This window comes from Symphalangus syndactylus, chromosome 2 (assembly GCF_028878055.3).
Source record: "Symphalangus syndactylus isolate Jambi chromosome 2, NHGRI_mSymSyn1-v2.1_pri, whole genome shotgun sequence".
NCBI lineage: Eukaryota > Metazoa > Chordata > Mammalia > Primates > Hylobatidae > Symphalangus > Symphalangus syndactylus.
In genome coordinates this window covers 42,937,172-42,964,685 of record NC_072424.2, presented here as the reverse complement: position 1 = coordinate 42,964,685, position 27,514 = coordinate 42,937,172, and the positions used below count along the sequence as shown (strand labels likewise).

Below are 27,514 nucleotides of genomic sequence, written 5' to 3'. Positions count from 1 at the left end.
GCAGCTCAACTTTGCTCACAGAATTTTAGATCTCAGAAGTAAGTTTCCACCCCCACAACGTTTTCCCTCACCTGGGAAGACGTCCACAGTCCTATTCCCAGGCGCCGAGGGAGTCACGAGAGTAGGGACTCCTGTAGAGATTCCAGGCACAGCCGGGCGAGTTGCAGTCGCCTCTGAAGAGGCCTGGAGGGTTCCGCCATCCGTCCCTCGCTGCAGCTCCAAAGACGTGGGTACTGCCCCTGATGGGGAGGAAGAGGGCTGAGGCCGGACGCCATCGGGGAACATCAGAAAGAACACCTGCAGGAGCGCGAGCTGTAGAGTGCGCATGGGGCATTCAGGGTCTCCGGGTCCGACGTAAGCCTCCGCGGTCTCCAGACGCGTTGCCAGAGCGTGGGTGGGAGGAGTCGCATAGCGTCTGACGCCATCCGCGTGCCTCTTCTCATTGGCTCATGAGAAGGCTGAGAGCTCTTCAGCCAATCGAAAGTGGGGTTGTTACAGCTCTTTCAGTGTCCTTTGGTCTGCGCCCTCCTCCTTAACGCGGGACGGGCCGTGCCTCCGTTGCCTGGCAACCGCCAGTGACGAAGGAGCCCTTGCGCCTTCCCTCCGCTAGGTGGCGGTAGGAGTTCGGTGGACCGAGAGGTTCCGCGCCCACTTCGCGGCCCAGAGGACTGAGCCCGGCCTCCGGTGCAAGGAAACCCCAGAGGCCAGAACTAGAATTGCAAATTTTTTTTCACCCTGGATTCCAACGGTGAGAAACCTTTTCTATGGAAGAATAATGTTCTCAGGTGGGGGAAACACACCTAAGGTCACATACCTTAAAAAACAGTCTCCTCTAAATATGGCTTTTTTTTAAAGAAAAAAACACATTAGAAATAATGTTCATTCAGCTCCTTACATTTTAACGTTGAGAAATTTTAAAAACCCTAAAGAAATGCATCAAATCATTAAAGACGGACCGCATGTTTGTTGTTAGAAAAAGTAGTGAGAGAAAAATAAGAAAAAAGGGTAGGGAAAATGTGAGAAAATAGGGAGAGAAAGAATAAAAAAAAGAAACATTGTCTAGGAGGTGAGAAAATAAGATGGAGGAATGGAAATAGAAGATTTTTTTTTCCGTGTTAATGGCGAATTTTTTAAGCCTCTCTAGGAGGTTTTTGTTCTTGCCAGGAATGGCGTGCCTCTTCTGATTCCCCACAGCAGCGCGGGCCATGGGACTTGCCTGCAGTATTGGAAATGTACCGTAGCTGCACTGTCCAGCATGGTAGTCACCGGCCTTACGTGGCAATTGTGCGCTTGAAATGTGGCTAGTGTGACTGAGGAGCTGATTTTTTTTTTTTTTTTTTTTTTTGAGACGGAGTTTCGCTCTGTCGCCCAGGCCGGAGTGCAGTAGTGTGATCTCAGCTTACTGCATTCTCCGCCTCCAGGATTCAGGTGATTCTCCTGTTTCAGCCTTCCGAGTAGCTGGGATGTCAGGCGAGTGCCACCACGCCCGGCTAATTTTATTTTTATTTTTATTTTTATTTTTAGTAGAGATGGGGTTTCACCATGTTGTCCAGGCTGGTCTCGAACTCCTGACCTCAAGTGACCCGCCCACCTTGGCCTCCTAAAGTGCTGGGATTACAGCTGTGAGTCGCTGTGCCTGGCCTGAATTTTTAATTTTTAAGTTGTAATTAATTCAAAGTTAACCACAGACGTGAGTAGCTACCATATTGTACAGTGAGACTGTAGGTGATCAAAATCTTACTCCTCCTGGACCCAGTATTTTCCTGTGTCCACAGTTCTGACATCTGGATTATTTTAGATATTTAGTTTTAGTATATAAACTAACATCTGTTAAGAGTTACCTAAAATCTGGTCATTACCTCCCTTTACAAGTGAATCATTTAACGCAGGTAAGTTTTAGGACATTTGACTTGCATTCTCTTACAAGATCTTTATTTTCTGATGTTTTGAAGTCAGTGGCTAAATGTATCTCTGTTATAAATATTTTCAAATATGTTTTTATGTTGTTGTGTGATAGCTATGGGAGATATGTGTTTGGTCTTAAAACATTTATTTACCTTATTAGTAATTTCTATAGGAAAAGGCCAAGTTCATATTTTCAGATTATATGATCATATGTATATACTAGAATGTAAATTCCAAAAAACAGTGAGTTTTGTCTGTTTTGTTCATTGAAATATCCCCATGCCTAGAACAGTGTCTGGGACATGTTAGTTGTGCATTAAATATTTTAAAAATATATTAAAAATTGTTTTGTTGAACTCCTTAGAATTAATCCTTAGGAATATTTTTAGTTTATTTTATTTCAGGATTGTATTTCTTTCTATAAAATTTCTTCTTTTTGCAACCAATTTACCATGTAATGATCTTTCTGTAAAATTTCCATTGTACATCTGATCAGAGACTATTTTAGATTTCAAAGTTTGGAATTTAAATGGCAACTCTCAAATAGTGTTAAATTATTTCTGAATTTATTAGCGTTGGCAAAAGACTGTTGGTTGAAGTAATTTTAGGGATGAGTGATAAGGAAATAATGTTTCAGGATCTTTTTGAGTTGCTTTTTCTTATTTTTGAATTTTAACACAACTTTTTTTAAGAAAAGTTATTTTTTCTCTTTTGTTACAGTTAAGCAAAAAGATTATTTGTATTGCTGTTTTCTAAACTTGTTTTATTTATTGATTTAATTAATTAATTAATTATTTGAGAGAGTCTTGCCCTGTCACCCAGGCTGGAGTGCAGTGGCACCATCTTGGCTCACTGCAACCTCCACTCCCAGGTTCAAGCAATTTTTCTGCCTCAGCCTCCCTGGTAGCTGGGACTACAGGTGTACCCACCATGCCCAGCTAATTTTTGCATTTGTGGTAGAGACGGAGTTTCACCGTGTTGGCCAGGCTAGTCTCAAACTCCTGACCTCAAGTGATCTGCCTGCCTGAGTCTCCCGAAGTGTTGGGATTACAGGCATGAGCCACCGTGCCTGGCATGTATTGCTGTTTTGTATTTGTAAGAATCTCTGTAATATAGAACTCTCAATACTTTTGAGAACCAATATTAAAATCTGAAAGATAATTTTGTGGATGAAGAATGAAATTTATTCACGTGTCATGCAGATGTCAGGTTTAGTATGGGGACCAAGTCTTAAATTGAGATCATATAACATCATCTCAGAAGCAGAGATTTCCAAATTAGATCATATGATACTAGCAGTGGTCTGTGTTTGGGATTAAAAGAGTTTAATATGTAATCGGAAATTTAGCAAGGAGATTGTATTGAGATGGCAGACAAAGAACAAGTTCTGTCCTTTTCACACTTCTCCCCCCTTTTTCAAAAATCTCTGAAAATTACAGAAAACTTAGATACACACATACTTGTACATACATGAACATGCCCATAATTGAAATACATGAAGGTATGCTCTCATGGGCCAGACATTATAAGAATACTTGAAAAATAGGCCAGGCGCGGTGGCTCATGCCTGTAATCCCAGCACTTTGGGAGGCCGAGGCAGGCGGATCACGAGGTCAGGAGATCGAGACCATCCTGGCTAACACAGTGAAACCCCGTCTCTACTAAAAATACGAAAAATTAGCCTGGCGAGGTGGCGGGTGCCTGTAGTCCCAGCTACTCGGGAGGCTGAGGCAGGAGAATGGCGTGAACCCCGGGGGGCGGAACCTGCAGTGAGCCGAAATCGCGCCACTGCACTCCAGCCTGGGTGACAGCGAGACTCCGTCTCAAAAAAAAAAAAAAAAAAGGAATACTTGAAAAATAGAAGGCACATGGGATTGAATTGAAGGTGGACAAACAACAGTTGCATAATAAAGGCCTTATACAGAAATGGAAGTGACTCTTGGAGTGCTCTAAGCACACAGAAAGAAGGTATTGGTTATCAATAGTGGCCCTTAGACAATTCTATGAGTTATTGATTGAAGTACCACTGTAGGAAGAGCCAGGTCAGCCTCTCAAGCTTATCCCTACTTGTGCTTGCAGTGGATAGCAGAAGAATTTTCCCCTAAAGGTGGTGGTGGGGGTGGCGGGAGGCAGTCCATGTATACTTTTACTGAAAAGGCAGGACAGTGCCCTGGATGGCTTCTGACATTTAGGAGGAAGAGAGAGGCCCCACACGTTGAGACTGGTCCTAGCCCACTGCTAGGTTTGCGTGTCTCCTCCAAAATTCATTTCAAAACTTAATCCCCAATGTGCAGTATTGAGAGGTGGGACCTTTAAGAGGTGATTTGATCATGAGGTGTCTGCCTTCATGAATGCACTAATCCATTCACGGGTTAATGGATTAATGTGTTTTCATGAGAGAGGAACTGGTGGCTTTACAAGAAGAGGAACAGAGACCTGAGTTAGCAAGTTAACATGCTCAGCTTCCTCACCATGTGATGCCCTGTGCCGCCTTGGGATGCTACAGAGAGTTGCCACCAGCAAGAAGGTTGTTAAGAGATGCCCCCTTGACCTTGGGCTTCCCAGCCTCCACAACTGTAAGAAATGAATTCCTTTTCTTTATAACTTATCCTGTTTCAGGCATTCTGTTATAAGCAACAGAAAATGAATGAAGACAGAAAATTGGAACCAAGAAGTGGGATTTTGCTGATGATGAATACCTGAAAATGGGGAAGCAGCTTTGGAACTAGGTAATGAGCAGGGGCTGGAAGATTTTGGAGGAGCAGGCTATAAAGTGACTATATTTCAGCGAATGGAGTATTAAGGGTGATTCTGGCGAGACTCAGAAAACAAAAAGACAAGGGAACATTTGGAACTTCTTAGAGATTTGTTAAATGATTGTAACCAGAATACGGATAGAAATATGGATAGTAAAGGCCATTCTGCTGCAATTTGAGATGGAACTGAGGAAGGTGGTATTGGAAAATGGAGTAAAGGCCATCCTTGTTATAAATTGGCAAAGAACTTGGCTGAACTGTGTTCATGCCTGAGGGCATTGTGGAGGGCCAAACTTGAGATTAATGAACTAGGGTATCTGGCAAAAGAAATTCCTAAGCCAAATATAGAAGGAGCTACATGATTACATTTGACAACTTATGCTGATATTCAGGAGCAAAGGAATAATTTAAAGGTAGAATTTATCATGAAAAGGGAAGCAGAGTGGAAGGATTTGGATAACTCTCAGCCTGACCACATAAAGAGTAAAAAAGCATATTCAGCAGAGGAAACCAAGGGTGCAGCCCAGTGACTGCTAAAGAGATTAGTTTGGATAAAAGGGAGACAGGTGCCATTCCTTTAGACAAGGGAAGAAAGATCCCAAAGGCATTTCAAAGATCTTAGAGGGTGCCCCTCCCATCACAGGCCCAGAGGCATAGGAGGACAGAATAGTTTCAGATGACAGGTCAGGGTACTCTCCACAGGCTCACTGCCCAGGGCCACCTCAAGGGAGTCCCACCAGCAAGATGGCTCTCACCAGGTATGCCTCTTTGACCTTGGACTTCCCAGGCTTCATAACTGTAAGAAATAAATTTTTTTCTTTATAAATTACCCAGTTTTAGGTATTCTGTTATAAGCAACAGAAAATGGACTAAGATACACACCTCGTCAAACTCCACATCTACCATTTTCTTCTTCAAAAATCCTGCAGGTGGAATGCAATAAGCAGATCCCACCTGTTCATAGGCTAACAGGGAATCTCAGTTACCAAGGTGGACCCACACTCAAAAGATCTACATTTGAAAAAGAAAAAACCCAGCAAACAAAAAAAAGGTATAATATTCAAGAAACATCAAAACCTGAGGCTGGGTACAGTGGCTCACACCTAGCATTTGGGAAGCAGAAGCAGGAGGATTGCTTGAGCCAGGGAGGTTGAGGCCGCAGTGAGCCATGATCACACCGGTGATCATGGTGACAAAGTCTCTAAGTAAAGGAAAAAGGAAAAAAAAATTTAAAAAGGACAAGTTAGAAAAATAGTTTAGAACAAATATAATTAACATTTATAGAGAGACACGAGAATTTTGCATCTATTAAAGAGGAATCAACTAGGAATTGTGATTAAAGATGGAAGAAAAATGCACATTTGGGCCAAGTGTGGTGACTCATGCCTGTAATCCCAGCAGTTTGAGAGGCTAAGGCAGGGTGATCACCTAAGTTCAGGAGTTAGAGACCAGCTTGGGCAACATGGTGAAACCCTGTCTCTACAAAAAATAAAAATTAGCCAGGTGTGGTAGTGCACACCTGTAGTTCCAGCTACCCAGGAGGCTGAGGTGGGAGGATCACTTGAGCCCAAGAGGTTGAGGCTGCAGTGAGCCTTGATTGCGCTACTGCACTCCAGCCTGGGTGACAGAGCAAAATCCTGTCCAAAAAAAAAAGAAAGAGAGAGATTGAGAGAGAGAAGAAAGGAGGTAAGAAGGAAAGAAAGATGCACATTTGACCCCTCTTTTGAAATTTTATTACAGTACCTGTTAAAAGACTTAAAAGGGTATATATTTATAAAAACAAAAAGTAGGAGGTGTGGTTGACCATCAGCATGGTCAGTATGGAAGATTTTTCATACATTTTTGAAGAAATTGGAAGGATGTTGACTGAAGAAGCAACAGCCTAGAATATCCATGGAAAGGGACTGCAGCCAAAGGAGGCAGCTGCTTTCCAGCGGAATACCACAGAGTAGCCAGAACTAGCGATAGCAAGTAAGAGAGAAGATAAAAGGTAAAGTTGATGGAAATCAAGAAAATACATTGAAGGTCTATATGGTATATGGAATAGTTTGCCTTTGTACTCAAAAGGACCTATAACTAGATATCTTCTTTCAGGAAAAAATAGAGAATTCTTTCTAGAAATTGATACACTGTTTAGTTAATATCCTCAGAGAGATTTGAGAAGTAATTAATAAAACATTCATGAGAGCAGAATATTTGGCAAAGGAGCAATCAGAATAAGAGAGAGCTCTTGGAAATTAAAACTATTAATATGATTACTGACCTTAACTTTTTTGTTTAAAATTTTGGAAGATAAATATAAGGACATCTAATCTATTGAACAAAAAGATAAATAAATAGAAAATATGAGACACTGAGGATTAAATCTACAAGTCCAACGTTTGATTAATATGAGTTCCAGGAAAAAAAAGAAAATGGAAGAATTAAATTGGTTAAAGAAATATCAGGGGCTCACACCTGTAGTCTCAGCACTTTGAGAGGCTGAGGCAGGAGGATTGCTTGAGGCTGGAGGATCACTTGAGGCCAGGAGTTTGAGACCAACCTGGGCAACATAATGAGACTCCATTCCTACAAGAAATGAAAAAAATACCTGGGCATGGTGGCATGTGCCTATAGTCCTAGCTACACAAGAGGCTGAGTTGGGAAGATCGCTTGCACCCAGGAAATTGAGGTTACAGTGACCTATGATCACAGCACTGCACTCCAGCCTGGACAATAGAGCAAATCTCTGTCTCTATTAAAAAGAAAAGAAAATGGAGAAACAATAAAACAAGTAAGTCCAAATATGTAAATAATTACAATAAATATGAATAAGTTTAATTCATCTATTAAGAAGCATATTCTTTTTTTTTTTTTTTTTGAGACAGAGTTTCGCTCTTGGTGCCCAGGCTGAAGTGCAGTGGCATGATCTCAGCTCACTGCAGCCTCCATCTGCCTGGATCAAGCAATTCTCCTGCCTCAGCCTCCCAAGTAGCTGGGATTACAGGTGCCCACCACCACACCTGGCTAACGTTTTGTATTTTTAGTAGAGACGAGGTTTTGCCATGTTGGCCAGGCTGGTCTTGAACTCCTGGCCTCAGGTGATCTGCCCGCCTCAGCCTCCCAAAGTGCTGGGATTACAGGCCTGAGCCACCGGTGCCCAGCCAGAAATAAATTCTTAATAGGCAAATGCTAATAAGGAGGAAACAGATGTGGTAATAGTAATGACAGTCAAAATAGAATTCCAGCCTAGTGCAGTGGCTTGTGCCTGTAATTTCAGCTACTCAGGAAGGGAAGTTGAAGCAGAAGGACTGCTTGAGACCAGGAGTTCAAGACCAGCCAGGCAACATAGTGAGACCTTATCTCTAAAAATATAAAGATAAAAATAAAATTCTAAGTGAATTACATTTAAGGGCAATATATATTTCATCTTTATAAAAGTTACAGACTACCTAGAAGATGTTAAATTAATGAATCCTTGTGGATCTAAAGACATTGTTTTAAAATATAAAAGCAAATAACTAGTGGAAACAGTAGACTAGGTAAATCCACCATCGGAGTAAAAGATTTTTATCATACCTCTTCCATAAATAGATAGATTAAACAATAAAAATAGAGAAAAAGATTTAAATAAGTGATTTTAAAATTCTCAATTTAATAACTATAGATGGTGTAGAACTTGAACCCAATAAGCAAATAGTACTAATTATTTTCAATCATACTTGGAGCATTGACAAAAATTGACCATGTATTATGTCACAAAGGAAATCTCAATGAAGAGAAAAAAAGGCAAAGATTTTATAGTACATTCTGCTTACCACAATACATTAAAATTAGAAATTAACATAAAAGGACAGCAAAAATATTCTCTTGGAAATTAAGGGAAAAAATCACATTTTTTAATAAATCTTGAGTTAAAAGAAAATAAACACAAAAATTACAAACTAATTAAAAATGAAAGTTAAACAACTAGAATACATAGAACAAAGCCAATAGAACTTAGAGAACTTTTATATTTTCAAGTACTTTTATTTTTCAAAAAGAAATATTTAAAATAATCCTAAACTTAATCTTACAATTTAGTAAGCAAATTACAAATTAAAGGATAATGAAAGAAGAGAATTCATAAAGATAATAGAGGAAATTAAAAATTAAAAACAAATAAAAAATCAGTAGAGTGATAAAACCAATAGCTGGTTATGTGAAAAGATAAACAGACAAATGTTTAGAAGATCAAATTTAAAAACACAAATTAATAATATTAGGACCCAATAAGAGGTCATAACAATTGGTATAGACTTAAAATATATATATGATTAATATATATTCAGTGAAATAGCTGACAAGATGGAGAATTTCACCAGAGACTGAAACCTATGAAAATGCATCAAATGTAAATCCTAGAACTGAAAAATACAATAATGGAAATTGAGAACTCTTAGAGTGGCTTAACAGTGGATTAAACACAGCAGAAGGCAGGGTTAGTGAACTGAAAAACTAGATTATTCGTTAAGATCTAGTATAAAACATGGGAAAATGTGTTGAAAATTCAGAAAAGAATGTAAGAGACAATGCCGGGAGAGTGGTAGAAATACTGATATGTAATTGGGCCCCAGAAGGAAAGGAGAGAGATAATGGGGTAGACACACAGCAATATATTAGGATATTTTGGCTGAATATTTTCCCAAATAAATGAATGTTACCAATCTGTAGATTCCAGCTCTACAAAACCTAAACAAGATAAATTTAAAAGAAAATAATACATGGGGATATCTTACTCAAATCCCAAAAATTGACAGAGAAAATCTTTAAAAAGTATAGTTTAAAAAGACATATTACCTTCAAAAGAGCAACAATAACACCTGACTTTTCTTGAGACAGAGTCTCACTCTGTCGCCCATGCTGGAGTGCAATGGTGTGATCTCGGTTCACTGCAAACTCCGCCTCTGGGTTCAAGCAATTCTCTGCCTCAGCCTCTTGAGTAGCTGGGATTACAGGCACCTGCCACCACGCCAGGCTAAATTTTTTGTTTTTTATTTTTAGTAGAAATGGGGTTTCACCATCTTGGCCAGGCTGGTTTTGAATTCCTTACCTCGTGATCCACCCGCCTTGGCCTCCCAAAGTGCTGGGATTACAGGCGTGAGCCACCACGCCCAGCCTACACCTGACTTTTCAACAAAAATAATGGAAGTTATAAAAAGTCGAATATCTTTAAGGAAGCTAACCTAAAATTGTATACCCAGCAAAAGATTCCTCAAAAATGAAGATAAGATAAAAATGTATTTATAAACCAAAAACTGAGGGGAAAATTACCACTAACAGACCCACACAAAGAATTGCTAAAGGGAATTCTTCATGCTAAAGAGAAAATGATCTCAGATGGATTTATGGAAATGCAGAAATAAATGAGGAGCAATGGAAAGAATAAATACAATGTCAATATAGGAAATTCAATTGTATTCCTATATTATAGCCATAATAAAGTAAAACTTTTAGATGATAAAATGTACAATTACCTGAAGAAACATTAAATACACAGGAATAAATCTGAAATAGTATAAGATCTCTACATATCACTGGGCACGGTGGCTCACGCCTGTAATCCCAGCACTTTGGGAGGCCAAGTTAGGTGGATCACTTGAGGTTAGGAGTTTGAGGCCAGCCTGGCCAACATGGTGAAACCCTGTCTGTACTGAAAATACAAAAATTAGCCAGGCGTGGTGGCAGGCACCTGTAATCCCAGCCACTCAGAAGGCTGAGGCAGGAGAATCACTTGAACCCAGGAGGCAGAGATTGCAGTGAGTTGAGATCGTGCCACTGCACTCCAGCCTGGGCGACAGAGCGAGACTCTTGTCTCAAAAAAAAAAAAAAAGATCTGGCTGGGCGCAGTGGCTCACACCTGTAATCCCAGCACTTTGTGAGGCTGAGGTGGGTGGATCCCCTGAGGTCAGGAGTTCATGACCAGCCTGGACAACATGGTGAAACCCCATCTCTACTAAAATACAAAAAATTAGCCAGGTGTGGTGGTGCATGCCTGTAGTCTCAGCTGCTCAGGAGGCTGAGGCAGGGGAATTGCTTGGACCTGGGAGGCAGAGATTGCAGTGAGCTGAGATCGCGCCACTGCACTCCAACCTGGCAACAGAGCAAGACTCTGTCAAAAAAACAAAACAAAACAAAACTACATATCAAAATATATAATATTTCTGAGAGGAATAATAGAAAACCTAAATAAATTGACAGCTGCACCAAATTCATGGCTAGAAAGACTTATTAATGAAAACATGTGAAGTCTTCCCAAATTCATGTATAGATTCATACAGTCCAGTAAAAATTTCAGCATTTTTGGGTAAAAATTGACGTGCTGATTTCAAATTTACATGTAGTTTCAAAAAGTCAAAAATAACCAAGAGAATCTTAAAGAAGAACAAGGCTAGAAGGCCTCTACCTACTAGATATCACATCTTATTATTAAGATAAAATAATTGTTAGAATAAAATGGTATCGCTTTGGTTCCAAGATCGACAAATAGATCAATGGAAAAGAATAGTGTCCAGAAAAAGACCCACACATATGTAGTCACTTGATTTGTGACAAAGGTAATATTACAGTACAGTGAGGAAAGGGTGATTTTTGTCAATCAACTGTGCTGTACCAATTGGATATTTATAGGGATGACAGTGTGTCTGTACTCCTACCTTACCTATACCCAAACATCAATTTTACATAGATCTTATACTTAGGGAAAAAATAAAGCTTCTAGAAAATAATGTAAGATAATATGATCCTGAGGTAGGCAAAGAGTTTTTAAGCTGGACAAAAATCACTGATAATAAAGAAAAAGATTGTTTAATTGTGTCTTGTTAACATTGAGAATTTCTCTAAATAAAAAGACAGTATTAAGAGAGTAAAAAGGCAAGCTACTCAATGGTAAAATATTAAATATATGTATATATATGTAAATATACACATACTCACATATAAAACAAAGGATTTGTACCCAGAATATATAAAGAATCCATGTACAACCCCCAAAAAAATTGGCCAAAATTTTGACCAGACTTTTTATAAAGGAGGATTTTTAAATGAGTAATAAACATAAAAGAGCAACTCAACATCATTATCAAAGAAGTTCAAATGAAGACAATAATAAGATAGAATTCCATATCTTTTAAAGTAGTTAAACTTTTTAAAGGTGGAGGATATGGAGTTACTGGATATTTCATTTGCTACTGATAGGGATATAAATTGGGGCTACCATTTACTGTTGGGCTTCATATAATAAAGCTAAACATATACATACCCTATGACCCAGCAAAATATACACTTTTAGGTGTATACCCAGTAGAAAATGTGTGTGTGTGTGTGTATGGTAAATATATATATTTAACAAAAGACTTGCATGACAACATTTATAGTGGCATGATTTAAAATAGCACCAAACTACAATCAACCTTATTATCCATCAAAAGCAAAATGTATATAAATTGTAGTATACTCATACAATGGAATAATAATATTGCAATGAAAATGAACAAAGTACTGCCACACAACAATTTTTTTTTGTTGTTGTTTTTTGAGACAGAGTCTAAGTTTGTCACCCAGGCTGGAGTGCAATGGTGTGAAGTCGGCTCACTGCAACCTCCACCTCCCGGGTTCAAGCAATTCTCCTGCCTCAGCCTCCTGAGTACCTGGGATTACAGGTGCCTGCCACCACATCTGGCTAATTTTTGTATTTTTAGTAGAGGTGGGGTTTCGCCATTTTGGCCAGGCTGGTCTTGAACTTCTGACCTCAGGTGATCTGCCCACCTTGGCCTCCCAAAGTGCTGGGATTACAGGCATAAGCCACTGTGCCAGGCCAACTTGGACAATCTAAATGATAATCATGTTGATTTGGCCAGGCATGGTGGCTCATGGCACTTTGGGAGGCCAAGGTGGTTGAATTTGCTTTAGCTCAGGAGTTTGAGACCAGCCTGGGCAATGTAGTGAGACCTTGTCTCTATGAAAAATTAAAAAATTTAGTTGGGTGTGATGGCATGCACCTAAAATTCCAGCCACTTGGGAAACTGAGGTGGGAAGTTCACTTGAGCCTGGGAGGTCAAGGCTGCAGTGAGCAGTGATCACGCCACTGCATTCCTGCCTGAGTGAGTGAGACCTTGTCTCAAAACAAAAACAAAAACAAATATAATGTTGATGTAAAGCAAGATACACAAAAGAACATATTATATTATTTCATTTATATAATATTCAAAGAATAGGCAAAACTGCCTTATATTATTAGAACGTTGGACAGTGGTTATGTTATGGGATCTTTGGGTTGTCGATTTTCTTCCTAGAAACCTCTGTGGCCAGTAGTGCCTTTGTTCAAGTTCTTGTCCTGCGTCCAGGAAGAATGAGGTACACAGACAAGTGAAGGATGAACAAGGCAAAGATAAGCTTTGTTAAGTGTTAGAACAGCTCAGAGGAGACCCTCAGTGGGTGGCTCCTCTCTGCAGGTCCTCCTGTCAAGTGTTCAGCTCTCAGCATAGAGGAGGCCCTGGAGAGGGTAGCTCCTCTCTGCCCACTGGTCGTCCCATCATCTGCTGCTCTCAGCAGAGAGGAGGCCCTGGAGAGGGTGGCTCTTCTCTGCAGGCAGGTTGTTTGGAGGTCTCTTCAGGCCTCTCAAACTGTCAGCAGATGGTAGCTCTTCTCTGCAGCTGGTCGTCCCCTCATCTCTGTCCTCTGCATCCTCTGTCCTTCTCTGGCCATCCTCTCTAGTCCTGTGGCTGAGCCCTGGCTTTTACGGACCTCATAGGGTAGTAAGTGCATGCAGATTGGTCCATGGGTGGCCATAGGCAGCAGGGAGTCCCCACTCTGGTGTGTGGGACTGGTGGCCTGGCCCTCAGCTTTCAGGCCCTCCATGGCTTGAAGGTGGTGCATTACTGGGGACCCCACCCCCTTCTGCCCAGCAATCTGTCTGCCTCCTGCTGCCATTCATGGCCCAGGTGTTCGGCCCAACCCCACTTGGAGAGATCTGAGCAGCCGCTGGGAGAGAAGAGAGGTCAGGCAGTGGGAGCAGACACTCCTAAGCCTGCAAGGATGAGGGGGGCGCCTTCCTGGGCACCCAAGGGTGCAGGCTACAGAGATGCCTGGGTCCTGTGCCTGGGAGGGTGGCCACAGCTGTACCTGGGAGCTCCTGCCCTGCCAACTCAGGGATCCCGCTTGTTCCCAACTCCTGCTTGCTCCATGCAGCGGGGCCCTGGTCTGCAGCTGTTGGTCATGGGGGCTGCAGCTGCACCTGGGAGGGCAGATCCTGCCTGCTCCTGGCCTCCTCCAAGAGCACAAGGAGGCTCGGATGCACAGCCATGGTTTGGGCAGCTGCAGCCCTGCCTAGGAGGGCGAGGCTTCTACCTGCTCCATAAAGCATGAGGCCTGGGTCTGCAGCCACAGTTTTGGGGGCTGCAGTGGCACCTGGGTAGCTCCCACCCCAATTCAGAAAGGGTGGGCCTCCCACCGGCTCCATGGAGTGCCCAGCCCCAGTGGGGCCTCCCTGCTGCAGCTGGTGTGATGGTAGCAGCTGCTGCCATCAGTTATGTTTGAGAGGAGTAGTGACTGGGTAGGAATGCAATGGAGATTTCTGAGCTGGTGGTAATCATGTCTTCAAATGGGCTAGGGTTACATGGGCAGGCTCACTTTTTTTGTTGTTTGTTTTGTTTTGTTTTTTGAGACAGAGTCTTGTTCTGTGTCTCAGGCTGGAGTGCAGTGGTACAATCTTGGCTCACTGCAACCTCCACTTCCCGCCTTCAAGCGATTCTTGTGCTTCAGCCTCCTGAGTAGCTGGGATTATAGGCATGTGCCACTATGCCCAGCTAATTATTATATTTGTAATAGAAACGGAGTTTCACCGTGCTAGCCAGGCTAGTCTTGAACTCCTGACCTCAAGTGATCTGCCCACCTCAGCATCCCAAAGTGCTGGGATTACAGGCATGAGCCACCTCTCCCAGCCATCACTTTGTAAAAATTAGTTGAGCTATATATACATTTGATTTATGCATTGTTCTGTATTCATGTTTATACTTCAACAAAAAAGTTTAATTAAAAAAAGATACTAGATTTTTCCAAATTAGATTGTCAACAATGAAAAAGTTTGATGACATCAAATGATGATTAAAAAAATGGGTACACTGCATTAGGAATGTAAACTGTTATAGCCTTTTTTGGAGGGCCATAGGTCAGTATCTATTAAGTTTTTATATGCATATGCCCCTTTATTCAGGGATTTAACTTCTTTTTTTATTTTTATTATTTTTTATTTTATTATTATTTTTTTGAGACGGAGTCTCACTCTGTCCCTAGGTTGGAGTGCAGTGCCGTGACCTCGGCTCACTACAACCTCCGACTCCCTGGTTCAAGTGATTATCCTGCCTCAGCCTCCCGAGTAGCTGGGATTACAGGCATGTGCCATCACACCCAGCTAATTTTTGTATTTTTAGTACAGACGGGGTTTCACTATGTTGGCCTGGATGGTCTCAATCTCCTGACCTTGTGATCCGCCTGCCTCGGCCTCCCAAAGTGCTGGGATTACAGGCATGAGCCACTGCGCCCAGCCCAGGGATTTAACTTCTTGATAGCTATTCCGGAGAAATCCACACAAGTGTAGAAGAGGCAAATAAAAGCATATATATTGGAAACAATGTAAATGTCTATCAGTAGCAGAGTGGATAAATAAACTATGACGCGTTCATTATGGAATACTCTGCAACAGCAAGAATGAGGTAGTTCTTTATTTAGTGAAATGGAAATATCTCCAAGACAAATACATGAAAAAACCAAGTTACAGAACGGTACACAGAGCATACTATCATTTACACTAAAAAAGGCACATTTAAACTCTTAACCCAGTGTCTAATAAAAAGTTAAACAATGTTTGTGTGGTAGTATGTATGTTGTGTGGTAGTTAGATTTTGAAAAACAGTTAATAATTTCATGAAAAAAATTCTGCTCTGGTAGTAAAAGAACAGCGGTGAGAGCTCTCTCAATACAATAATTGCAAATTGAGCATTTTTTCATTTTTAAAAAATTAATTGAATACTTGTAGAATCATTTTCATCAGCTGAGACTTTTTAAAATTAAATTTTCTATTTCATGATAGATGAAGTTGTGGGTAATGCAACCTACAACCTTCGGGTAGATACATGAACTTATAGGAAATTGAGAATACGCAGAGCAATCCTGTGTACCCTCAAAGGTAACACTTCGCAAAACTATCATACAATATCACAAGTGGAATAATGGCATTGATACAACCCACCAATCTTCAAGATTTCCCCAGTTTTATTTGTATGTGTGTGTATATTTAGTTCATGAAATTTTAATGCATGTGTAGTTTCATGTTTCCTCCACCACGGTAAAGATACAGAGCAGTTCTGTCTCCCTGAAAATCTCTCCTCTTTTCTTTTTTTTTTTTTTGTTTGTTTTTTTGGACGAAGTTTCACTTTTGTTGCCCAGGCTGGAGTGCAATGGCCTGGTCTCGGCTCACTGCAACCTCCGCCCCCTGGGTTCAAGTGATTCTCCTGCCTCAGCCTCCCGAGTACCTGGGATTACAGGTGTCTGCCACCATACCTGGCTAATTTTTGTATTTTTAGTAGAGACGAAGTTTCACCATGTTGGTCAGGCTGGTCTCAAACTCATGACCTCAGGCAATCCACCCACCTTGGCCTCCCAAGTGCTGGGATTACAGGCCTGAGCCACCGTGCTTGGGCCTCTTGTCTTTTCATAACCAAACCCACCTTTCTTTTCCCACTTCTGCTCCCCTAGATGCAGTGTTTTTTTTGTTGTTGTTCATTTGTTTTTGAGTCTCCCTCTGTCGTCCAGGCTGGAGTGCAGTTGTGCCATCTCAGATCACTGCAACCACCACCTCCCGGGTTCAAGCGATTCTCCTGCCTCAGCCCTGGCCCCCCCGCCCAGTAGCTGGGATTACAGGCATGTGACACCACGCCCAGCTAGTTTTTGTATTTTTAGTAGAGAGGGGGTTTCACTATGTTGGCCAGGCTGGTCTCGAACTCCTGACCTCAGGTGATCCACCCCCCTCGGCCTCCCAGAGTGCTGGGATTACAGGCGTAAGCCACTGTGCACAGCCCCCAAGACGTAATTTTAAACCATCATTAATTTTTATTTTTTATTTATTTTATTTTTTTATTTTTTTATTTTTTGGAGACGGAGTCTCGCTCTGTCGCCCAGGCTGGAGTGCAGTGGCGCAATCTCGGCTCACTGCAAGCTCCGCCTCCTGGGTTCACGCCATTCTCCTGCCTCAGCCTCTCCGAGTAGCTGGGACTACAGGCGCCTGCCACCACGCCCGGCTAATTTTTTGTATTTTTAGTAGAGACGGGGTTTCACCGTGGTCTCGATCTCCTGACCTCGTGATCCGCCCGCCTCGGCCTCCCAAAGTGCTGGGATTACAAGCGTGAGCCACCGCACCCGGCCACCATCATTAATTTTTATAATAACCATGATGGGCCAGGCACGGTGGCTCATGCCTGTAATCCCAGCACTTTGGGAGACGGAGGTGGACAGATCACTTGAGGTCAGGAGTTCCAGACTAGCTTGGCCAATATGGTGAAACCCTGTCTCTACTAAAAATACAAAAATTAGCTGGGTGTGGTGGTGCGGGTCTGTAATCCCAGATACTCAGGAGGCTGATGCAGGAGAATCACTTGAACAGAGGAGGTAGAGGTTGCAGTGAGCAGAGATTACACCACTACATTCCAGCTTGGGCAACAGAGCCAGACTGTTTAAAAAAAATTTTTTTTAATGATACTCATGTTTAAAATAACTATGTAATTTATCTAAATTATCGTTTACAAGCATTTATCTAAGCAAATTGAATAAACGGCGTCTACATGTTTAGTAGAAAACAAATGTTTAGTAGCTCTGGCAGAATTCATCTCCTTGCTTTTTAAGAGATTAATAAACAATGAATACATTGTAGAGGAAAGAAGTATGTTTTCACTTTGAAACCTTTTTAAAAATTTTTCTTTAGCCATTTAGTATTAATAACAAGCGAAGAGGGGTTTCTACTCCTTTTCTTTTTTTCTTTGCTCTTCTTCCTCATTTCATCCTTTGGAGACTGTCTATAGTCCCACATTTTGTCCAGTTCTGAATCTGTGTTAACTTTGACTCTATGGCAGAAACTGTTTATTGCTGACTATGTATTTGTTCTCTCTTCTCTCAAATAAACAGAGCCCCAACTTTTTACTGAGCACAATATAGCCAAAAGATGACATTGCCCGGCCTCTTTCGCAGATAGCTGTGGCTATTCCAGAATCCCAGAAAACGGTAGCCTCAAATGAAGGCCTCTGAAGCAGAACTGCCCTGGATCTTTACTGTGCTGGTGCCCTTTCGGACTTTCTCTTGCTCTTCTTTCTCTGGCCTCTCATTCTCCCCTGAGGCATGGAAACTAGAATTCCTCTTCCCCCAGGTGGGTCATAGAAGCCAGCAACAAAACCTAAAAATATCACTTTAACTTTATCTTTCTCCCAGCCTTTCTGTATAAAAACTGGCCATAAAGAAATGATCTGACCTGCCTCGTTTGACTGTTCCAGATTGTTGAAACCCATTCCGGAGAGGCTTCTACCCCACATTTAGACTGTTGAATCCCATTCCAGAGCGGGTCCTGTCCCACATCCAGAAGGAAGGAATGCACAGAGGTCAGGAAGAATCTAGATAGACAGCATTGCTGAGTTTCTCCCACTCAGTCTATAGCATTAGATCATGCTCTTTTTTTATCCCATCGTATTTCTACATGGCTGTCCATACTTGGTTGAACCTAAGCATAAAAGTGGACAATTTCCCCTGTATCTTTTATTTATTTTCATTTTTTTAGGGACAGGGTCTCACACTGTCACCCGAGCTGGAGCTCAGTGGCACAATCACAGCTCACGCAGCCTCAAACTCCTGGGCCCAGCATACCTGGCTAATTTTAAAATTTTTTGTACAGATGGAATCTTGCTTTGTTCCTAAGGCTGACCTTAAACTCTTGGCCCCAAGGCATACTCCCTCCTCAGCCTCCCAAAGTGCTGAGGTCACAGGCATGTGACACCGTGCCCAGCCTCCCCTTCAGGTCTTCATTCTGAAGTCTCCTGTGTATGTGTAAAATTATGATCAAATAAATTTGTATGCCTTTTCTCCTATTAACCTGCCTTTTTTGTCAGCAATTTTCAGTGAAACTTCAGAGGGCAAAGGGGAAGTTTTCCTTGGCCCCTCCAGTTTTGGTGCTGTGAACAGGATACTAAAGCTGCTCTGCTCTTCTGGAAGCTGCAATGAAGGGAACCAAAGACCTGACAAGCCAGCAGAAGGGTAAGAAATTCTTACCAGTCAGGCTCCCGGCCTCTCTCCCTCTGTGGAATCTGGTAGAGCTGATGGTAAAAATCACTGTTTGTCTCATTTTCATCTCCAAAACCTTGATTAATCGGCAAAAAGGATTTGTGTGACTAGTTTTGGGTGTAGCGACTCTGGTGTCCTTTTTTGGTATGAATATTCACATTGTTCGGTCCCTTTCCTTCCAGAAATAGTCTTTGTCTTTCCGTGTTGTTCTGTCATAAAGAAGGATGCCATAGGGCAGGACATGGGCCTAAACCCCCATAAACTCTCTATTTGAGCTGGCACTGCAGACTGATCAGTTTTGCGGTTCTGACTAGACCTGTGTCTATAAACTTTGCTGTAGTCCCCAAAATAAAAACCAGATGAAGTTCTCCTATTGTCTTGTTTCATGTCCGTATAAGACCTTGACTTTTGAGAGCATTTTCTCTTGGTCCCTGCTATTTTGGGGAGCATGATTTTTGGGTCACATTAGGTGACCAGTCTAAAAATGGCTGGTCACATAAGATTTTAAGCAGTATACTTTTTGTTCCAACTATGTCAAGCTCTCAGGGGAGTTTGTCTTAATAAGTTCCTTCTGTAAGGGGCTCCTGTTGCCTGGTTAGGCTGGGAAAATTCCAATCCCAGGAGGGCCTACCTGGTGCCAGTGGATTAACGGGTCGGTGACTGGTGGCCCATGGCAAATTTATTGGTTACTAGTGGCACCATATGCACAAACACCAGCCTTAATAGTCTGTGGTGGGCCAGGCGCAGTGGCTGACACCTGTAATCCCAGCATTTGGGAGGCCGAGGTGGGCGGATCATGAGGTCAGGAGATCGAGACCATCCTGGCTAACACGATGAAACCCATCTCTACTAAAAATACAAAAAATTAGCCAGGCGTGGTGGCGGGTGCCTGTAGTCCTGGCTACTCGGGAGGCTGAGGCAGGAGAATGGCATGAACCCGGGAGGCGGAGCTTGCAGTGAGCTGAGATCGCGCCACTGCACTCCAGCCTGGGCGACAGAGCGAGACTCCGTCTCAAAAAAAAGAAAAAAAAGTCAGCCGGGCGTGGTGGCTCACGCTTGTAATCCCAGCACTTTGGAAGGCCAAGGCGGGCGGATCACGAGGTCAGGAGATCGAGACCACGGTGAAACCCCGTCTCTACTAAAAAATACAAAAAATTAGCAGGGCGTGGTGGCAGGCGCCTGTAGTCCCAGCTACTTGGAGAGGCTGAGCCAGGAGAATGGCATGAACCCGGGAGGCGGAGCTTGCAGTGAGCCGAGATTGCGCCACTGCACTCCAGCCTGGGCGACAGAGCGAGACTCCATCTCAAAAAAAAAAAAAAAAAAAAAAAGGTGTGTGGCAACAAGAGCCTTTGTTATCTTAAGTCTACTTCTGAGTGAATTTTTGGGGATCATGGAGACTGTCTCCTCTATATGATCTCAAGGAACACCTCTTGTTTATATAGTAAAAACTTATTCTAAACCTGGAAAATTATCTCCTGGACTTTTCATGAAGAGGCTTACTGTTGAGTCTCTACTGGAATTTGTAAACCATTGAAATTCTAATAATCAGTGGCCAAAAGATGGATCCTTTAAATTAGAAAGAACTTTAATTTTTTTTTAAAAAAGAAGATTTTAGAGATCTCTTATTCTAAACAATTGTCTTACTTGTATTTATGGGACAATCAAAGAAAGACAGTGTCTTGGTTTAGAAATTCTCTTGACAAAATTAAAATGCAAAAATCTAACCCAAAACAAAATTAAAATCCTTTGTTCTGCTCACACTGTCATAGAAGTACCGTGCGCTAAGCAATTGCGCTGCTGGAGCTCCAGTTAAAATCCTTTGTACATTCAAACTAACTGCTTTGGATTCCCTGTGGGATTTACAAATACGGCATTCCACCTTGTGGTGTAGTGGCTAAGATTCTGTGCTTTCACACCTGTGGCCTGGGTTTGATTCCTTGTCAGAGAATCAGTCCCTGTAGTACATGTAAGCTCTTTAACTCAACAGCACAAACATTTGTAAAACTTGGTTTAATATTTGTGTGACTCTTGACTTTTGGTGTACCCATTTGTTATTGATGGACAAATGTCCACAAAAAAGGTAGTAGACAGGATATCCACTGCAGCTGGAGTAAGAGACAAGGGGTGGGTTAGCTCTACCATGAAGCAGCAGCAGAAAGGAAAAAAAAATCTATCAACTATTTTTATATCCATCCATATAGCCATCCATCCATTCATCAATTTAAATAGTTACAGCTATTTTGGCATAAATCCAAATTTTTGTACAGATCAAAGTGTAGTAAGTCTCTATTTTATTTATTTATTTACAGTCTAGAATAATGGCACCATTATCACAGAAATGACATCTACATTTTTCTTAAGTTGAAGTTTGAGGCCTGGGCATGATGGCTCACTCCTGTAATCCCAGCACTTTGGGAGGCAGATTGCTTGAGCTCAGGAGTTCAAGATCAGCCTGGGCAGCATGGTGAAACCCCATCTCTACAAAAAATACAAAAATTAGCCGGATGTGGTGCCATGGGCCTGTGGTCCTGGCTACTTGGGAGGCTGAGGTGGGAGAATCCCTTGAGACTGGGAGGATGAGGCTGCAGTGAACTATGATTGCACCACTACTACTGCAGGTCGGGCAATAGAATGAGACTCTGTCTCGAAAAAGGAATAAAAATAAAATTTACATAAATAAATAAACGTTAAAGTTTGAAAACTTAATTTACCAGTTATTTTTCTTGTTTAATTAGTAATCGATTACTTCTTTTCAGGTCTCAGTTTTGGATTGTAACTAAACCACTGTTCTCTTTTGGAGGCATAGTGCCTTAATAAATGTATTATTTTGTCTACTAAACCATGTGTTTGTTGCCAACCTGCAGTCTAGCAGTAAAGAAGCTAATTTTTTCCTGAGTTTAAGATTATGCTGAAAAACAGACTAGCTTGTAACACTTTATGATATTATGTATTATACCAAACAGAGATGAAACTAAGTAAGTTTACAACCTCTTAACCTTTGCACAAATGCTATCATTTATTTATTCATTTGTGCATTACTTTACTTCATGGAAGGAATATATTTATCGTTTATTTATTTATTTTTCAAACAGTTTCAAAACTTTTTTTTTTAGAATATGCAGTGTTTGTAAAACTACAACAGCAGCAGCAACAACAGTTTAAGAATAAGATTAGCCCACATATTATCAAAATAGTATTTTCAGGTCTGCTTTCTTACATCTTGTGAGAATGTACATTCTGGATACTATCTTACTGTTTCAGTAAGCCTTGGAATTGTTTCGCAAAAGGACGACGCGAATGAAAAGAATCATTAAGTTTTCACTGGAGAGGGTTATTCCCCTCGGTTATCCCTGGAATCTGGAAACGTTACAGTTTATAAACTTGTTTAAATTAAAGGTTTATGCAGTGATTATTGTTATGCCTTTTTGATTTCTCCTGGAACTTCACGATAATAATATTTATTTTTTGTGAATGTTACTTAATCAGGAGTCATTTCAGATAACTGAGTCATACCCTCTTGTCTCCTCCTTTCAATTCTGTCAGTATTTGCTTCATGTATTTTGGGGCTCTGTGGTTAGGTGTTATATGTCTATAATTGTTATATTTTCCAGATGTATTAACCTTTTTATTATGATTAGGTGTCCTTCCTTGTCTTTTTTTTTTTTTTTTTTTTTGAGACGGAGTCTCGCTGTCGCCCAGGCTGGAGTGCAGTGGCGCAATCTCGGCTCACTGCAAGCTCCGCCTCCCGGGTTCACGCCATTCTCCTGCCTCAGCCTCTCCGAGTAGCTGGGACTACAGGCGCCCGCCACCACGCCCAGCTAATTTTTTTGTAGTTTTAGTAGAGACGGGGTTTCACCGTGGTCTCGATCTCCTGACCTCGTGATCCGCCCGCCTCGGCCTCCCAAAGTGTTGGGATTACAAGCGTGAGCCTTCTTTGTCTTAATGTGCCTTGTCATAAAGTCTGTTTCGTCTTATATTCATATAGCCATTCCAGCTCTTTCATAGCAGCTATTTATGCATGCTATTCAACCTACTGTATATTTTAATCTAAACTGTGTTTCTTTTAGGCAACATGTACTTAGATCTTATTTTTTTTAATACATCCTGACAATTTTTGTCTTTTGATTGAACTGTTTGTTTAGTTCGTTCACATTCAATGTAGTTATTGGTACGTTTGGATTTGTCTATTTTGCTATTTCCTTTCTATATGTCTTATTTCTTCTTTTTCCTCCGTTCCCCTTTTACTGCCTTCTTTTGTTTTAAATCAATATTTTAATTCATTTAGTGAGATATAATTCATGTATCATTAAATTCACCCCTTTAAAGTGTACAATTCAGTGGTTTTTAGTATATTTATATAGTCATTATCTAATTTCAGAACATTTTAATTACTCCCAAGAGAAATCCTGTATCTATAAGTTGTTACTCCCATTTCCCTCTCCCTCATTCCCTGACAACTACTTATTTGTACTTGTATTTTTGTTTGCTTGTTTGAGACAGGGTTTCATTCTGTCACTCAGGCTGAAGTGCAGTGGTGTGATCATGGATCACTGCAGCCTTGACCTCCCAGGCTCAAGTGATCCTTCCACCTCATCCTCCTGAGTAGCTGGGACTACAGGTGTGTGACACCACATCCAGCTAATTAAAAAAATTTTTGTGCAGTCGGGGTCCCACTATGTGGCCCATGCTGGTCTTGAAGTCTTGGTCTCTAGCAATCCTCCTGCCTTGGCCTCCCAAAGTGTTGGTACTGCAGGTAGGAACCACTGTGCTCAGCTCATTTTTAAGTATATTTTTAAAGTTCATTTTTCAGTGGTTACTCTAGGGATTTTTATTTTTCTTGAACTTCGTAACTTTAACTTAAAATCCACTTCAGGTTAATGGTGGTTTACTTGTGATAAGATATGGCAACTTTGCTCCACTATCGCTCAGTTCTCTCCTTTTGGTTTTGGTTTCGAAAGGCAGTCCTTTGGTTCCTATTTGTTCCTGCATTGCTGTGGTTTGAATATGGTTTGTCCCCACCAAAACTCATGTTGAGGCTTGGTCCCCAGTGTAACGGGTTGAGAGGTGGTAAGACTTTAAAAGGTATTTGAGTCATGAGAGATCTGCTCTTGTGAAAGGATTAATGCCATATTGTGAGAGTGAGTGAGTTCTGTCTCTTGCAGGACTGGATTAATTACTGAGAGAGCAGGTGGTTATAAAGTGAGGTTTCCTTTCATGTTTTGTCTCTTTTGCACATACGTGCTTGCCACTGTCATGTGTGCTTCTGCCATGTGATGCCATCTGCTATGTTACGATGCAACGTGAGGCCCTTGTCGGACGTGGTTTCCCAGTCTTAAACTTCCCAGTCTCCAGAACCATGAGCTAAATAAACTTCTTTTTAAAATCAATTACCCAGTCTCAGGTATTCCATTATAGCAATGTAAAGTGAACTAAAACATGCATATTCTTGCTGAGCATGACAGACTGCAAGCTTTATTCATCTTCTGACACTGAGCCATTTCTGTAGCTAGTCATATAGTCAACTAGCTGGTCAAGGTGACCATAGAGTGGTACTGTGTCCCTGCTCACTGCCTAAGGAGAGGGAGGGAAACTGGATTTGCTCCTTGCTCAAAAAGTGTTGGGCCCTTTGCCTGGGTTGCAACCCACTGTGTGGGTAGGCATGGGCCCTGTGGGATTTAGGCATAAGGAACTTAGGCAAATATGTTGATGTGCATTCTTCTTGCTGTTCTGTGAGTAATAAAGTCTTTTGTTTATGATGAAGGAATCTTGTGTCTTTTGCCTGTTTCCATGAGACAGTGTCAGGATAACTGTAAGCTTTAAATAAGCTACAATCCCAAATCCTTCACCTTTTAAATTTGTTTTCAGCAATTTGCCTAGCTATCTAGATGTGGTTCTCTTTGTGTTTATCTTACACACATTGTTCATTGAGGTTCATTGAGGTTCTTGGATCTGCAGGGTTTTTTTGTTTTTTTTTTTTATAGTTGCAAGATTTAATAGAGTGAAAACAAGAGCTCCCATAAAATGGGAGGGGACCCAAAGGGGCTTGCTGCTCCCTGCTCGAATGCCTGGGTTTATGTCCTGATCATTGTCTCTCCACCTGTGCTCTCAGGCGATATATGATTTGACTATTTCTTTACCTCCTGCTTTAGCCTAATTTGTATTCTAGTGAGCCTTCTTTACTACCTGATTGGTCTGGTGTGAGCTGAGTTACAAGCCCCAGGTTTAAAGATGGGTGTGGTCACCTTTCCCAGCTAGGCTTAGGAATTCTTAGTCAGCCTAGGAAATCCAGCTTGTCCTGTCTCTCAGTCCCCCCTCTCAAGAGGAAAACCCAAGTGCTGTTGGGGAGGTTGGCCGACGACTGCTCTTAACTGCTTCCCGCTGAATTGGGGCACAGTAGGGATCATGCAGTTGAGATTTCCTCAGGAGGGTTGCCTTCAATGTCATTAACATCAGAACATGAGCTAGCAGGCCGGTCCAGGCCGATCTGCAGTAGATCTTAGTCATGGACTGCATCTGGGGCTCCATTTGAAGAATGATTTGTAATTTTACAGCTTTGATTCTGGAAGAGGCAAACTTAACAAGGAGGTTAAACATACAGGGATTGAAATGTATGGCCTGAAGTGCAGGGGCATATATGGGTGTGGGCAGTGAAAGTGGGGTTTCCTTTAGAAAAACTCCTATAAGATGGGTCATCAATATTTCCAGGAAGCTGCATTCTCCATGGAAGCTCTTGGTAAGGGGAGCTACTGGTAGTACAGCGGCATGGAGGAGGTGCAGTGAGAGTGAAATGTTTGGTGAAGGGTTTTAAGTAATTTCCATTGGTTAGCTGCAGGCAAAAGTATTTTTCCTTCTTCGGTGGCTAGCCATCCTGAGGGGAGGAAACTATGTCCTCGTGAGATTACCCATTCTATTTCTTCTGCTGAGTACTGGGGCTTGGTTTCCTGGAGGGGATTACTCCATACTAGGGGTCCTTCTATAAGCATTTCTAGTGGAGGGGGTCCTGCCTTGCAGCTCTTCTGGCTTCAATATCCTCTTGGTGGTTCCGTTCTATTTCTCTTTCCTTTCCTTTCTGGTGACCCCAGCAGTGTAAGACTGCCACCTCTTTAGGTTTCTCTGTACAGCCAAGAATAATCTCCTAATGGCTTCCTAATGTTTGATAGGTGTTCCCTCGGAAGTTAGGAATTTCCTTTCTCTCCATATTGCTGCGTGGGCATGGGGGACTAGGTGAGCATACTTAGAGTCTGTATATATATTTACCCTTTTTCCTTCTTCTAATTCTAGTGCCCGAGTGAGGAATATTAGTTCTGCCAGCTGAGCACTAGTTCTTGGAGTGAGGGGATTACTTTCAAGTATTCCATTATTACTGACCACTGCATACCCCACTTTTCGAAGTCCTTTTTCTACAAAGGAACTTCCATTAGTATACAAGTTGAGGTTGGGATCAGTTAAGGGAACCTCTAGAAGGTCCCCTCAAGTGGCATAGGTTTGAGCAATCACCTGCTGACAGTTATGTTCTATCTTTTCTTTATTATTTGGAAGAAATGTGGCTGGGTTAAGAGTTGCACAAGTGCGCAGTTGCAGCACTGGCCCTTTAAGTAATAGAGCCTGATATTTAAGCAAATGGTTGTCTGACAGCCACAAGTCTCCTTTAGCAGTGAGTATACGGTTCACATCATGAGATGTCCACACAGTAAGATCTCTTCCCTGTATCATTTTAACTGCTTCAGATACTAAGACTGCTACTGCTGCCACTACCCGTAAACAATGAGGCCAACCCTTTGCCACTACATCAATTTCCTTACTTAGGTAAGCCACGGGTTGCAAGCTGGTCTCTCGGACCTGTGTAAGGATTCCTAGAGCTATTCCTTTTTTTTCTGTGACATATAAAGAAAAGTCTCGCTCTGTTGGCAAGCTTAACACTGGGGCTTGGGTTAGGGCCTTCTTTTAGGGCCTGGAAAGCCACTTCTGCTTCAGGTGTCCTTCTTACTAAATGGGTATTGGCTTTCTGAGTTTCCTTAATTAGTGTATATACTGGCCTGGCTATTTTGCCGTACCTGGGAATCCATATTTGGCAGAAGCCTGTTATGCCGAGGAACGCTAGTAGTTGCTTTAGGGTTTTGGGATGAGGATAAGCCAGTATAGGCTGGATACATTCCTTACTGAAGGCCCTGGTGCCTTTGGATAATTTTAGCCCTAAGTATTTAACCTGCTGTGAGCAGAGCTGAGCCTTTGGTTTGGAAACCTTGTAGCCACAGGTGGCGAGGAAATTTAAGAGCGTTTGGGTGGCTTGATGGCACAAGGTTTCCGAACGGGCAGCTAAAAGTAAATCATCCACGTACCAAAGGACAAGAGTGTCCAGGTATGAGAACTGGCTTAACTCTTGGGCTTGGCCACATAGATGGGGGCTATCCCTGAACCCTTGGGGTAAAACAGTCCAGGTGAGTTGAGACATTGGGTTCAAAGGATCTTCAAAGGCAAACAAGAATTGAGAGTCAGGATGTACAGGGATGCAGAAA

General features: G+C 41.8%; 1 protein-coding gene and 1 long non-coding RNA gene across 7 annotated transcripts in view; one reads left to right on the top strand and one right to left on the bottom strand.

The window, feature by feature from the left end:
• Positions 1-670, bottom strand: part of TCTN3 (tectonic family member 3) — a 30,799-nt gene extending 30,129 nt beyond the window's left edge. The window contains exon 1 of one of the 6 annotated variants that reach the window (XR_010118183.1): positions 72-479. Coding sequence is in view for 5 of the 6 variants with exons in the window: in XM_055254345.2 (XP_055110320.1) it covers positions 72-327 (256 nt within the window). In the remaining variant the exon portion in view is untranslated. Of the gene's footprint in view, positions 1-71 lie in introns of all 6 variants that reach the window. The other 5 variants (XM_055254345.2, XM_055254376.2, XM_055254368.2 and 2 more) reach the window with 5 other exon arrangements.
• On the top strand, positions 616-18,965 carry LOC134735274 (uncharacterized). The gene is made up of 3 exons (XR_010118276.1): positions 616-748; positions 4,525-4,634; positions 18,827-18,965. It is a non-coding gene; the product is annotated as an uncharacterized lncRNA (long non-coding RNA).
• Positions 18,966-27,514: the final 8,549 nt, after the last annotated feature.